The following is a 14,607-nucleotide window of genomic DNA, read 5'->3' as shown; positions in this document are numbered from 1 at the left end:
TAAATTCTTATCCAGTGTGATACTGTTTCCGCTCTGCTCTGTAAAAGGCTAAATGAGGTCCTTGTTTTGCCTGATAAGAACAAAAGTTTTCAGATATAAAGAAGTGTTTCACCGAGCAAGTGGTGACAACTATCTAAACAAATAAGTCTAAGAAAGTTTAGATAGACAAGATACAGGGCTGAAGAGTGTCTTCAGTGTGTATCTTTAGACAGCATTTTAACAGCAAAATATTACAAGAAAGTGTAGAAACACAGAGAAACAAATTTCTGACAAAACCATCACCTCTTCTTTTTCAGGTTCAGTAAACGCTGACAGTCCCGTAAGAGTGATCCACACATTCTTGTTTCTTCACACTGGTTGTCACTGTTTCCACCCCTCCTACAACCCTCTGTAGCTCTTTGTCTCTCTCAGTTGTTTACTGTTTTACAATTGATATATCCACACATCCGTCCAAACAGATGGGGCCTCTTGTAGCGCACACTGGGCGAGACTACAGCCTGGACAAGTCGCCAGTCTATAACCAAACCTGCATGTTTTAGAATGGGAATGCAGAAATGGGGAGAAATAAAAAAAAAACTCCACACAGAAAGGCCCAGCCAGCAGATTGGATTCAAATTCAGGAAAAAATATGGGGCCCTGACCTCAGATTGGGAAATATTTTTCAATGTAAGGCAGTGAATATCAGGAAAACTACAACTCCTTCAATCTCGCCAACAGCCTGATGCATAAAGTCTTTAGGAGCCTTCCACCACAATCTATTATGCAGTGCTTTCCAAACCAGCACAGACACAGTCATTCCCTCCTTCAACACAGCACCCTTGGGTGAAGAAGCACTTTTTTCAGCCTTTACTTCCAACCTAATAACAACAATGTCTTTAGAACACTCTGGAGGTCCTCTGGTTTAATACTGTTTGACAGCCAGGCTGTCCAGACAAATCGAAATTTGCTAAAATTTGATAACACTGTGAAGCCTGAAGGTGATGCCTGATGCTTTATGAAACGTCACAGTATGCCTTAACAAATATAACATAACATTTATGAGGAGAGATTAACTTAAGTCTTATTGGCTGACCAGCTATAACACCCTCAATGGCAATTTGTGAACATCATAAAGCCATGGTCATGCTTATGACAGGAAGATACAGTATCCACTATAAATAAGCATTTAGGATGAAGCACCCTCATATGGTCTTACAACATAAATTTGTGACCACAAAATGAGTGACGTCCCTATTTCCCACGAAAGAGAAACACTTGACAATGTGTTGAGTTTAAGTGCAGCAATTCAGTGACATCTCGAGTACATAATTAGATCCAGCCAAAGACGCCTACCTGCTCTGCGTGCCTCGAAGCAGGCTTGACCCATCTCATCCTTCAGCTCTTGGTTCTCTGTGGCGATGGCCTCCCCGACGGCGACAAAACGTCCCACAGCCAAGCTCACTGCCTGACCGACCCTGTGTATGGCTGCCAGGGTGCGCTCTGACTTCTTTGGCTTGTCTTTATGGTTGATCAGAGTGGTGATCTGCAGGAATGTGTGGAGGGAGAAAAGGAGAGTCGGACATTATATATATGTAGGAAGACACATACTTTACGCTTTTTTAAATTTTTTTTTACACAAAAACTAAATTTAAGTGAACAATTACAAACTTGCTGGTAACACAGCAGCAATGGCTTTCTTTACTCAAAGCTGTCAAATGACCACTTGATGACTGGATTGCGTGCAGGGTTCACTGCAAATTTGTTGTTAGGTTCCAAGGTAATGGTCTATAAATATTCCTAAAGAAAAAAAAACAAAAAATAAGGCCCCTGAGCATATAATTATTCAATATAGGGCTGCAGCTAATATTTTTAGTATGGGTTAATCTTTTGATTATTTTTTATTTATTATCATTAGCAACGATAAAAAACTGATAAAAGCAGCAGATCTTCACATTTAAGAAGCTGGAAACAGAATCTTTGTTTGATAAATGACTTAAACACTTATTATTATCAAAATAGTTGATTAATTCTGTTGAACAACGAACGGACTAATCATTGCAGCACCAATGTAATTGGTGAAAACAATGTAAGTGAAAAAACATGACATATACTTTGTTGCAGCCAGTTATTTAAGCCTTGCATAGGCGTAGGTACTTTATAGTTACTTTTCCTGTGACCCATCTAAAAGCCTGGAGAAAGATAAATGAATATACAAGTTGCATGGCTGCACATTGCCAATCTAGTGTCATAACTTATTGTTCAACAGTGAAAGTATGCTGTGATTATATCCAAACAACATCTTTGATAAGGGAGCATGTTGAATCTGGAGCATCCACTCCATTTGCTTATCAGAAGAGAGGAAGTCCAGCTACAAGTGGAGATAACATTTTGGAAGACGGCATGTGGACGACATACTATGCGTGTCAGAAAGGGAGAAAGCATGTCCACAGGACAAAACACGCACCCAATCTCCAACACCCCTTACAGGGGTTCATAAAATTCGAAAAAAGAACAGCAACAAACACAGCAGATGGGGCATGCACGCACGTCTTCTGTGACATATACAAGACCACACACACACACACACACACACACTGGGTACACACGAAACTCAGGTGGGGCCTCTTAGTGGTAATTGAGGGTATCAATTATGAATGGGTAGAGCCAATTATCATCAATTATTTATTGATTGCTTCCATTCTCTCCAGCTGTTATCATTGTGTGTGTGTGTGTGTGTGTGTGTGTGTCATGTTCTTATATCCTAGTGGGAACTTTAACCTGAACGCACACAAACCCATGGGGACTTGTGTCACTGTGGGGACAAAAATTGAGGTCCCCAGCATTATGTCAATGACTGTCCCCCACGGGGATAGTGAAACAAGCATGTGTGTGTGGGTGTGTGAAACCATTTGGGTCAGGGAGTGGTGGGTGGTGATTTTAATTGGTCCATAGCTGCAGGTGGTCCATGTGGTGAGTCTTTAACAGTACAGTCTTAGTGGGCTTCAGAACACACACTGGTCCTGCTGAGCTCAGATGGTTGTTTGAACGAGCAGTATCCTGACACAGGAATGTAACACACCAGGCTGTCGCATTGTTTTCCTCTGAAATGTGTTAAAGTATATTTAACCCTCAGATGTCATGGAACAGGATTGTTATAGATCAGCACTTCCCCGGCAGAAAACACACACACACACACAAACAAAATGGCCAGATTGCGCCCAAACATGACATTGAGGTTTTTGTTATCTGGGTCCTTGGCTTGCTTTGTAATCAAAGAAAATACAATTAGCTAGGGAGTAGGGTCGCAACGGATTTTCAGGGTACGATAACCGTCTCAGAAAATATCACGGTTTCACGGTATTACACAATTATTATTATTATAATTATTATTATCACAATGACAATGTCCCTTAAAAGAATGAAAACACGAGGGGTTTTTTGGTTGGACAAACCAAACCAAATTATAATTTCACAAAATAATTATGTCCTGACATTCATGAAATGTGATATCACCTTGATTATTATTTTTTAATAACACTAACACGTTAGAATCCAATACCGTAGATAAGTAAATTTACATGGTATGATATCGTCAATTTTCATACCACGGTATATCTTGAAACCAGTATACCAATGCAACCCCACTAAGGAGATTCATTTTCTGTCAATTGACTAATTGATCATTTTAGTTCTACATTCAGCCCAACAGCATATGCGACTACCAAAGGAAGCTTTTTGTAATAATTTTCAGTATTGATTCATCTGTCGATTATTTTCTCGATTAATCGTTTGGTCCATTAAAACATCAGAAAACAATAAAACATAAAAACAGTATCCTAGAGCAAAAGGTGAAGTAATTAAATGTTTTGTTTTGTCCGACCAACAGTCAAAAGAGACCAACAGTCCAAAACCCCCAAAATATTCAATTTACTATAATGTAAGACCAAGAAAAGGATCAAGTAAAAAGGTGAAAAAATTGTGAAATTCCTAAAATAATGGAAAAATTCACATCACAATGAGTTCAAATGTCTTATTTGTCTTCATTCATGCAAACTCCAACGGCACACCACAAAAGGAGCCTATAAACCTGCTACATATGCTGCTAAACTCTCAATGCCACAAATCTAAATGAAATAAAATCAGCTGCCTTCATGAGCTGCTGCCCTGAGACATGACCCACATTAAAACTGTACATCACACATCACCCACACTGACACTTTCATCAAGTATCAATTTAAAAGCTCTTTAAAGTGGTTTTGACAACATGTTTAACACTGCTTAAGTTGATTCACAGAAATCAAGCCTCCATGCTCATAAGTTAAGTCAAGTTAATTTCTAGAGCACATTTAAAAACAACAACTGTTGACCAAAGCATTTTATAAAGATATTAAATAAAACACAGGAATGATCAAACATACAATACAATAAAATACAATACAACAATTAAATACAAAATTACAACAATTAATAAAAACATAGAATATCTTGATAAAATCATAACACAAATAAAATTGGACAGGCATGTCTTCATGATGATAATTAAGAGGCTAAAGAAAAGACATGGGTCTTTAAATGGTTTTTAAAGGTATCAATGGAGGGAAAAGATCTAATTGTTAGTGGCAAACTAGTACACAATTTAGGGCCAATAACTGAAAAAGCTCGATCACCTTTGTTTTTTTTCCCGGGTGCACCATAAGCATTGTGCACAGCAAATATGCTTCTTGTTGAGAAACATCATGACAGTTTGGTAATTCTGAAAAAAGGTAAGCCATATGCAAGTGTAACAGGTTGTGTCAAGGATGGATACAGAGACAATTCAATATTGGGTAAGATTTTCTAACTTCAAATTGCTGAGAAATTTGAAAAAGTGGGAATGTGAAAAAAAGATGTCTGGTTTGGCATAAATTCTGCACAGCACAAAAATCTGTATTGCTTAAATTCAATTCTGAACAATGAAGGTCATATGCTGTATTGAAGTGACAATGGTAGTTCGGTTCAATCACAAAAAACATTTACCTTCATAATGGTACTCAACAAGGATTTCTAATGAACATACAAGCCCGAGTGTTACTTTCTATGAAATAACATAAAAGATGTTACTTGTCAAGTATTTAATTGAGTTAAATAAATCATGAAAAAGTGGCATGAGGAAAAAAGATCAAGGAAAAGACGTAAGGGGGCAAAAGAAAATATAGAAAAACAAAAAATTAAGAAAATCACTTATGAGCGCACCAAACAAAGGGGTATGCTTGTTTCTACATCACCCAGAACTTAACGTGCCTTGAACAAATGACACAACCAATAAAGGAGGGCCACGAAGGTGATCAGAGGTGTAATGAAAGACTGAAGTTGAATCAATGTATGCGTATATGTGAGTATGAGTAGTTGCTTAAATGGCACAAGCACATTGCAATGAACTTACTGTAAGCCTGCTGCTCTCTCTCTTTCTCCTCTATGACTCCCCCTCTGTCAGTACCCATCTGACTGTCACCACATCTCTCTAATATGTTATAAGAAGTTGTAACTTGTCAATTCTTGTTCTCCATTCTCTGAACGACCATTGTCCTGTAGCAAGATCCTGACCCTGAACGTGCTCATAAAGCACTTATTTTTGTCCGTCACTCGTCACTTTATGTATCACTGTCTTCTTTGCCTCAGTATTAGAGCTTCCCTTCCTGCGAGCCCAGTGTTTTTCACTGACTCACCCACACAGAGTAGGCTACTCCTTAGAAAACACTAACGTCGGCTGGCTGGACATTATGCAGCCTAACACAGGGAATTGGGGCACAGTGACACATGATTCAGACCTACATCATAAAATAGACTGTTGTCCAATGTCAGGTGGCATTCATGTGATACAACAGACCTGATAAACATCTCTGTGACATAAAGTATGTGTTTCTGATGACTGAAGAAGTCGCTGGCTTTTCTGGACGACTGTGTCTCGTGTACAACTGTGCAAGTGTGTATGCACAGTATTGCATGTCTGAATGCAACAAAAGGCATGATAGTTTTCCGAGAGGACTTGTATAAGCAAATGGTGGCACTCATGAACACTCAGGCTGGCACTGATCCAGAAACCAGTGTTTAAGTGGGGTGTAAGCAAGAGGAATATGTAAGTGAGCCTGTGTGTAGGTATCCAAACACCAGAACCTGAGGCTCACAGAGAGAGGAGAGGAAGAGAAGGTGACACAAAAATAAATTGAGAGACAGACAGAAGGAAATGAAAGGCGTGTGTCAAAAGTGGCACCAAGAGAAAACCTGCTAACAGATCTTCCTGCGTGAAAAAGCTTTTTCCACACTGCAGCAGTGTGTCAGTCAGTTTAACAAGTTTAACAGTGTGTCTGTGAAAGACAAACAGAGTGAAAATGACTGAAAATGAATGAAAAGAGAAAGGAAGAGGGAGCAGAGAATAACCACTGCCTGGGATTTCCTCCATTAGGGATTACTAGGTGGGTACATTTACTGGGCTGTGCAAACAGGAACAGAGCAGGGCGGGGAGAACATAATATTGATACAGTGCCATCGCAGAAGAGAGGCCATTGTGTTTGTGTGTGTGCATCAAAGGAACTTGTGTCAGTGAAAAGTGCACATTCATTCTATGTTTGTTAGTGAAACACTTCATAATCAGTGAAGATCAAATTTTAAGTTCAGAAAAACAGTACTGCTTATTAGTGCCTGGGTATTGAGTGAAATGTTTTGGTACCATAGCGAATATGACTCCTGAGTTTCTTCTTACAAAATAAGCCAAACAACCAATGTTGTTCAAAAACATAATCTAAGTGGTAAAATCATTGTTTAAATAAGTAAATATCTGATCAATTAATAAGTAAACAAGACTACAAATATGACTAGACATTCAATGCCAACTTTCAGTACTTCACAGATTTTGATACTCTGCTCTATTCCAGAAATGTACTGAGGTTCGATACCCAGCTTCACTCCTTATAGACAGCTGCTCAATCATTAAAGCTGCCTTCAGGCCAAAGGTTAGGAGTGTACTGTACAATTCACTGCAGTCTAAAATCTCTCTCTCTCTCTTAGTTCATTCTCTCTGTTTCACACACACACACACACACACAGACACACACTCGTCATACCATGCTGCTCCGCTCTGCTGCATTCCAGCAGTGTTTGAATGCCAATGAACACTAGCAGCATCCGGCCCAAAGCCTCCAGAACTCACCAAGGATTTACACGATATGAAATCCGTGAAATAAGCACAAATGTTGCTTTAAATGCAAAGTCAGACCCCCAACAGATTTGTTTATTGACAGGGCTAACTGAACACTTTCATGACCTAAAAAATTTAACTCCCTCCTGGTTTGGTGCTATATCGGCTTGGATACAGAAGGGTTAATCTACTATCTTATAATAAATGTGGGGGTCAACTTGGAATGTACATTCTTGTATATTCATGACAAGTGGCCCATTTGTCCCTGTTACACTCTTATGTTACTGTAATGAATTTATCAAACTCCCTTACACCCCTGATTTGGGACTGGGAGAAAACGTCTAAAATGTCATATTTCAGGACTTGAACAGTGTGAAGCCTGCTCCTGCTCGTACACACACAGCTCTGTATATATACGTTTCTCTTTTTCACTTTTACATTAACACAGCAGAGCCTGTCCATCCCCTTCTTATTACCTTCTCCCCTGGTACACAACCAGTCAATTCCCAGCCATCCACCTCTCATTTCTTTGTTGTCCATAATTAGGAGGAAAATTACAAGGCCATAAAAGCGACATCAACAGCTTACTCTGAGCAACACAACACACGAACAGAACCCACCCATTGGTTAGCGGGAAATCTAGACTAACACTTCAAGGACACAGTGACCGACTATAAATCAGAGGGTAACAAAAGCTGGAAACATTTGTGGCTGCCTCCCATGGCTACTGACTGAGTTTTATTGAATGGCTGTGCTGGGAGAAAGTTTGGTGTTATCAGTCATTCTTTCTCCCTGCTTGTTTTTTCCCCTCTCTTCTGATTCTTGGATTGTGCAGTTGTATGCATGTGTAGATAAACGGGTGCGTTTGTGGAAGAAAAATCCAGTTTACTCAAAACAGATCAATTCAAAGCCTCTTTTCCAGTGGCAAATTTGCGTCATTCCTGTCATTTAATAACTGCAAGAAATCCTTCGCAAACAAAGGCAGCAAGATAAAAGTGAGTGTGAACAAGCTCATCCTGTAAGCTTGACGAGGCTTTTATTAAACACACATTGAAGCCATTCATCACAATAATTGCTTGCTTAGCAAGTGTTATATTGGCCTCCTTATTTGTCGAATTTATATCTCTGATTCCTTTAAGCTTTACTTGGCCTGCTGGCAAGAGTAACAACTCAAAAATAACTTTTCCCCCCCAGAACAATAAGATTGAAAGCAAAGTTTAGATTAGAAACAGAATCCTAGCAAAGGAACTCACATCACATTCAGCCATTAGCAGTCAAGCTCAAGGATTTCCATGTGTGAATGTGGGGGTGTAAATCAAAGGAGAAACATTATCCATCCATGTATAGTGACAGCACAGTCTACTTAAGCGAGTAAGCAAGTATTTACTTTACTGCAGTACTGCTGTATGTATGTGTGCTTAAATAACCATGATGTGTATGGGCAAGAAATAATTGGACAGTAGTTTGTGCGAAGAGGAGACAAGGAGGAGAGAAACAAAAAGACAGGTTTATAATCTTGGTCGTGTTTACTTTCTGATCAGATGAAACTGTTCGAATTATTTTGTCTGAGTGAGTTTTCGTGTTTGTCCTTGTACACCTCAGATTGTTGCTCTCATTACAAACACTCTACAGCATTTGGATCACTTTGTTAAAATAAACAGGAAAAAGAATACTTCCAGGTCTCATTTCGGCTCATTACAGCACAAAGGGATCATTGTTGCAGGGAGAACGGCACCCGAAAGGACACTGAATGTTTGTCTTATCCATCCAGTGTTTGATTTTTTTTTGTCTTTCACAGAATATGAACTATGAGTTTCTGTTCGGTCTTTATTGATGCAAGGAGAGACGTGGTTGGCTGTTTGCAGGGGACTAAGAGGAAACACATAAGAGGAAAGGGATGAAAGTAATACTGAACATGCACTTTAATGGGTGAGCAAATTCCTTCCAAATTGGCTGCGAGCAGACGGGAGTTCGATGTTGCGCTGGTCGACAGCCAGACTGGAGAAGCGATACGAGGAGATGAAAAGAGAGACAAGGGAGTTATGAGGAGTGCGGATACAGATAGATGGGGAGGTGAAGGGAGCGTGAGAATAAAGCAGGACATGTCACGACTACATCACACTTTACCCTGTCTTGTTTTTTCCTCACTGTGAATCCAGCACCATTCATCTCTCTTTCAAAATCCCCTCCCTTGTGTCTTCAGCAGTCTCTGTCTTTCTCTCCCCACCTTCATCCATCTCTCCTCTTCGGTGGGAAGTGCTTCAAGTCTGTCCCTAGAGCCAGGCTGCAGCGGCACAGTACAGTGTGATACAGTACAGTAGCAGCGTGTGATGTTTAAGCTGCCTCCTCTGGGGTATACTGTAAAACCATGTGCACAGAACAGCAGAAAGAGTAGAGCTGCTGCACCATCCAACTCTCACACTGAAAAAACGTATTAGTCAGAAAACGAGTTAATTTCTAGGACTTTAATGTCAAGTGCACAAAGGCACACATTGACAACAATTTGGTCCAAACGAATATGGCCAGTTTTCTGGACACAAAGTTGCACACCAGTTGGTCATTACTAAACAAAAACATTAGTAAAACACACCGGGCCAGTGGCCAATTTACACCCATATTCTGCAACTATGAGTCACACCATCTTTTAGCACTCATTTTATGCTCTTTCTGCTGCCTACAGACACAATGGAAAGAGTTACAGAGTCAGCTAATGGGTGCAGAATGCAAGTTTGCTGGTGTACCTTCTTAAATTAGAACCACAAGGCAGCAGTTCAATTTAGCATAAAAGCTGAGCTGAACCACATCCATATGTAGTCTTGACTGGTCATGCATTCTTTAGCAATTAGATTGCATATGCAGAGTTATTTTTCATTCGGTACTCCCTCACATACACACATACCTGCAGAGACATTCTCACACACACACACACACACACACACACACACACACACACACACACACACACACACACACACACACACACACACACACCACAAGTCTGCTTGAGCTGCCACTGAGGAATTAGGGTAAATTAATCTTTATGCAGTTTCTAAAAACATATGAGCATTGACACCACACTGAAACCACTTCTAGTGAGATTTGATTTGAGAGAACACAAAGAAGCAGAAACTCAAGAATTCTGCTGCTTAAGGAAGTAAAGAATCAAAACGGAGGCATCTCATAGACAATGTTGCTGTTATTTAAGTCAAATGTGCTTATTTTCTCAAAGATAATACATAAGAAAGTAGATACACACAAGCATTCACACACAAACATTAAAGTTGTCCGGATGCACACTTATAAACAGCTGTTTAATGATAGATAGATAGATAGATAGATAGATAGATAGATAGATAGATAGATAGATAGATAGATAGATAGATAGATAGATAGATAGATAGATAGATAGATAGATAGATATCATAGACCGACTATGTTTGTTGTAATAAACCTGTGGAGGTCACACAGAAAGCATCATACTCCTCTAAATCTTTTCCTGAAACAAACTGACCTCAGATCAGTCTGATTTGGGAGCCCTATTTGGCTCAGAAAGCAAGTGATAGCAGCCTCTAGGCCTGATATTATAAGGCTGCATCCAACTAGTGAAGCCCACTTTCCCTCTCTGCCTTTTCATGCACACACAGGCACACACACACACACACGCACGCACACACACACACACACACACACACACACACACACACACCTAGCTGAAGCACCAAACTTCCCAGAGATAAAGATAGAGAGTGCAGTGATTTGGCAGTATAACTGTGGCCCTTCAGGTTGATTGAGCACAGATGGTTTTACCCAGCAAGACAGATAATTCCAAAGAAAAGATCACTGTGTGCCTATAGGACCACAAGATGACAGGGATAATACCAGCTGATTGCCAAAGAAAGAAGCAGAGGGAGAAGAAGGGCACAGAGGAGGTGATGGATGTGAGAAGACTACAGAGGCCAACAGCCATGTAGTGTAGCCAACAAACAGATTAGCATTCTTGTGTATTTATGCCCTAAGGGCAAGCATCTCTATGTGCTTATGTCTCTTTGAGACCGCATGATTTTCATTAAGTTATTATTGAACTTTAATTGCAGTTGCATGAGAACAATGCTTTTCTATTTCAGATTTATCTTCTTCACCATAATTATCACAGCATTAGTTTGATATCAATACTTTATATTTTCTAAAATAGTGACTAGATTAAAGACTAGCTGGTGAACACACTGGAGAATTTCGCAGCTAAAGAGCCTTATATAACCAAAAGTGAACTTAGAATGAAAGTGAATGTTGGACTTCCATTCACCAGGTGAAACATGTTTCCAAGTGAATGCTAATGTTGCTCTGTGTAAATAGGTAGATTTTTGCTAACAAGTTGGAGATTTCATAAGGTATATATATTGCTGTTTTTTTCACAGGTTGTTTCTGCTATACTGTTTCACAAGCACTGGCAACACTGTAGAGTGCTCCCTTTCAAAAACAGCTGATTTTAATTCATATAGAAAGAGTACAATGTTTCAAGCCCAGGCTGGCTCTTCATCAGGAACAGAGGCAATAATTAATTATTGCCTATGGTATTGAATTATTCACATTTCAAACTGCCAGTGGAGGAATTTTGCTAGTTAGTCAAGATTTGTTTCTTGATGCCTCAGGTCATTTTAAATATAGCATTACCCTTTGTTGGGAACAGTAGGTCTTCCCAAGTGCACGTTAGAGTAACAGCTGTTAAATGGAATTAGTGAGTTATTATTGCTCAAGTGAGCTGTATTTGATGGTTTTGTTGGCTTTTTATAGTCATGTTTTCATATTCCAAGTCGCTCACAGCTGGCTACCATGTAATTTGCTGAACCAGATTTCACTTTGTTTAACCAAAGTCTGGGCAGTGGATAGACACAGTAAACATGGTGGGTGAGAAAGCGGGTGACATGTGACAAAGGTTACAGATCAGAAGACGAGCACATGACATGAACCTTAGCCCACTCGCTCATGTATGCCAACAGACATGCAGCCAATGAGACAGCTAAGCAGGCGGACACTGATGGAGGTAGACACAGAGAAGTGGGGGTGTACTGAGCTTTGCAGATACAGAGACAAGGGCTGACGGACAGTAAAGACAACCTGAACGGCATAAGGGCTAGCAGTTGAATGAGTTTGGATTTTTAGATTTTTATCAGATTGTACCCCATTGGAGTTGTATGAGAAAAGGGCACTGTTTGGCCTTCAAGCTCAGGCTCAGGCTCAGCAATCAAAGCTGACATTTGAATATGTGGACAGGCAGATTGAATCCACAGCAAACATCAGGTTATAGCTGATGAATAATAACTAGCTGCGTCCCAATGCTCAACAAGGACAATGACCAACAACAGAGTATCATGTCTCTTTAGTGACTCTGAATGGCACAGATTGGGTCTGTTATAGATGTACTGTTGAGGCCTTTTGTTTTTAAGCGCTGAAAGAAATTACGGTCAGAAATAGTCAAACACAACAATTACTTGTGTACCAGTTATAGATGGGTAGTGCTTTCTGATACTAATACCAATACAATACTTTTTTAGTAACCATTTTTTTAGAAATATTTTTTTCTTACAGAACCCTTATTGTATTCAACAAAAGAGGCAATCTTCTTAAAAGTTCACTGTGGTCTAAACACAAGCAGCCGCACAAGAACATTCCCTACATAAAATAGTCTAAAATTTCTTTTTAATTGAAATCAGGATTTATTTGATCAAAGAATAAGTAAACAAGATTACAAATTTGTCCAGACATTCAATGCCAACTTTAGGTACTTTGACGGTTTCCTACACTTTGTGCTATAGGCACATTTCTGTCAGTGTTAAATGAGTACTAAGGGTTTGATACCCAGCCCTAGTGCCACTGCGTGCCAGTCACATTTTCTGACTAAAAAAACCTGTTAACTGCACATTACAAGGGGTGAAAACACAAACCATGATCTTCCTCTCTTTGGGGAAACAATTCTTACTATTTTTTAAAGGACTCAAGTTAGGGGCATGATGAAATATATCTCCATTCTCACTGTGAACAATCACACGTGCCTCCACTTGCGTGCTGCACAGAAAGAGGCCACACATAGGCATTGCTGTTTAACTAGTATGTTAGCGGACAGTATTGTGGTCCTGGGCTCTGTTCCAAAACATTATGCCAAGCTAGTACTATGAGGCAATGTATTATGTACAGTGCAATTTTACTAGGCTACATTCCACTATCTACATTTTTCAGTGAATACAGTTTGTGTATATGTGAAACTGTTGTATTGGAACCTCAATCTTCAGAAAAACAACTTTTTAGCAGCAAAGTATGCTACTGATGTTGTAAAGGCATGCTCTGTGTGTGTTGCATGTGAGACTGGAATTTGACATATGGAAAATATGGTAAATATGACACTGGTTAAAACATGTTCCTCTGACCACTGTGGCATGCCAAGGCCATGATGTCTGCATTGTTGCATAGCGCTAGAGTAGAGAAAGGACAGCCACTGAAACACAGACACACACACACACACACACACACACACACACACACACACACACACACACACACACACACACAGAGCTTGCAGTCAACAGAGCACAATACCGCTTTTCATTCCTTCTTGCTCACGTAATTCTCTGGATAGTAGGTGGGAGGGAGGGAGATTGAGACAGACAAAGAGAAAGTCAGGGAGGGGTCAACCAAGGAGAGGAGAGATGTGCCCTGAACACAACATGACTGCCGGGTCAAACTCCCTCTGGCTGTCTCAACTGTTCACCTGCCTCTTCTTCAGTGTACCTGGGGATGCAACCCCAGGTACACCTGGGGTCAGCATCAGATACAGAGCACCTCGAGGCAGTGGCTCACCTGGGCCTTGAGACCTATATACTCCAAGCTTTTCATACTTTGACAGTGTCTTCTCTGTGCCCTAACCAATGACTTTACTAAAATACATATTATATATATATATATATATATATATATATATATATATATATATATATATATTTTTTTTTTTTTTTTTTTTTTTTTTTAATATTATTTATTTTCTTTGTCATGACTAGGGCTGGGTATACATTTTTGAAACTGGTGTCAAAACCGAATACTTTTCTCCTTGGTTTGACGAATATAGGCATGTTTTTTCTACAAGCCCTTTTTTTCATTTAACAAAATGTGCCACATTTCTCAATGCATCAGTGTTTAATGTTGTCTTAATGGAATGGTTTGACATTGTTTTCTAAATTACACTGATTTGCTTTCTTGCTGAGAGTTAGATGAGAAGATCGATACCGCTCTCATGTCTATACTGTTTTCAGTCTTTATGTTAAGTTAACCGTATCCTGCCTGTGGCTTCATATTTACTGTACATATGTGAGAGCGGTATCGTGAATAAGAGTATTTCCAAAATGTTGAACTATTCCTTTAACATAAGCAACAATACAATACTTTTGTTAAAAAACACTAAGTCA

The 14,607-nt window shown here is 39.5% G+C and overlaps 1 protein-coding gene across 1 annotated transcript in view; it reads right to left on the bottom strand.

Moving 5' to 3' along the window:
- The window catches only part of ctnnal1 (catenin (cadherin-associated protein), alpha-like 1), a 49,403-nt gene that overhangs the window by 18,304 nt on the left and 16,492 nt on the right, over positions 1-14,607 (bottom strand). Inside the window, exon 2 of the mRNA XM_044172442.1 lies at positions 1,333-1,522. Coding sequence (XP_044028377.1) covers positions 1,333-1,522 — 190 coding nt within the window. The remainder of the gene's footprint in view (positions 1-1,332; positions 1,523-14,607) is intronic.

The sequence above is a fragment of the Siniperca chuatsi genome, linkage group LG17, assembly GCF_020085105.1.
Source record: "Siniperca chuatsi isolate FFG_IHB_CAS linkage group LG17, ASM2008510v1, whole genome shotgun sequence".
NCBI lineage: Eukaryota > Metazoa > Chordata > Actinopteri > Centrarchiformes > Sinipercidae > Siniperca > Siniperca chuatsi.
The sequence above is the reverse complement of the archived record's forward strand: the minus strand, read 5'-3'. Positions and strand labels throughout refer to the sequence as shown.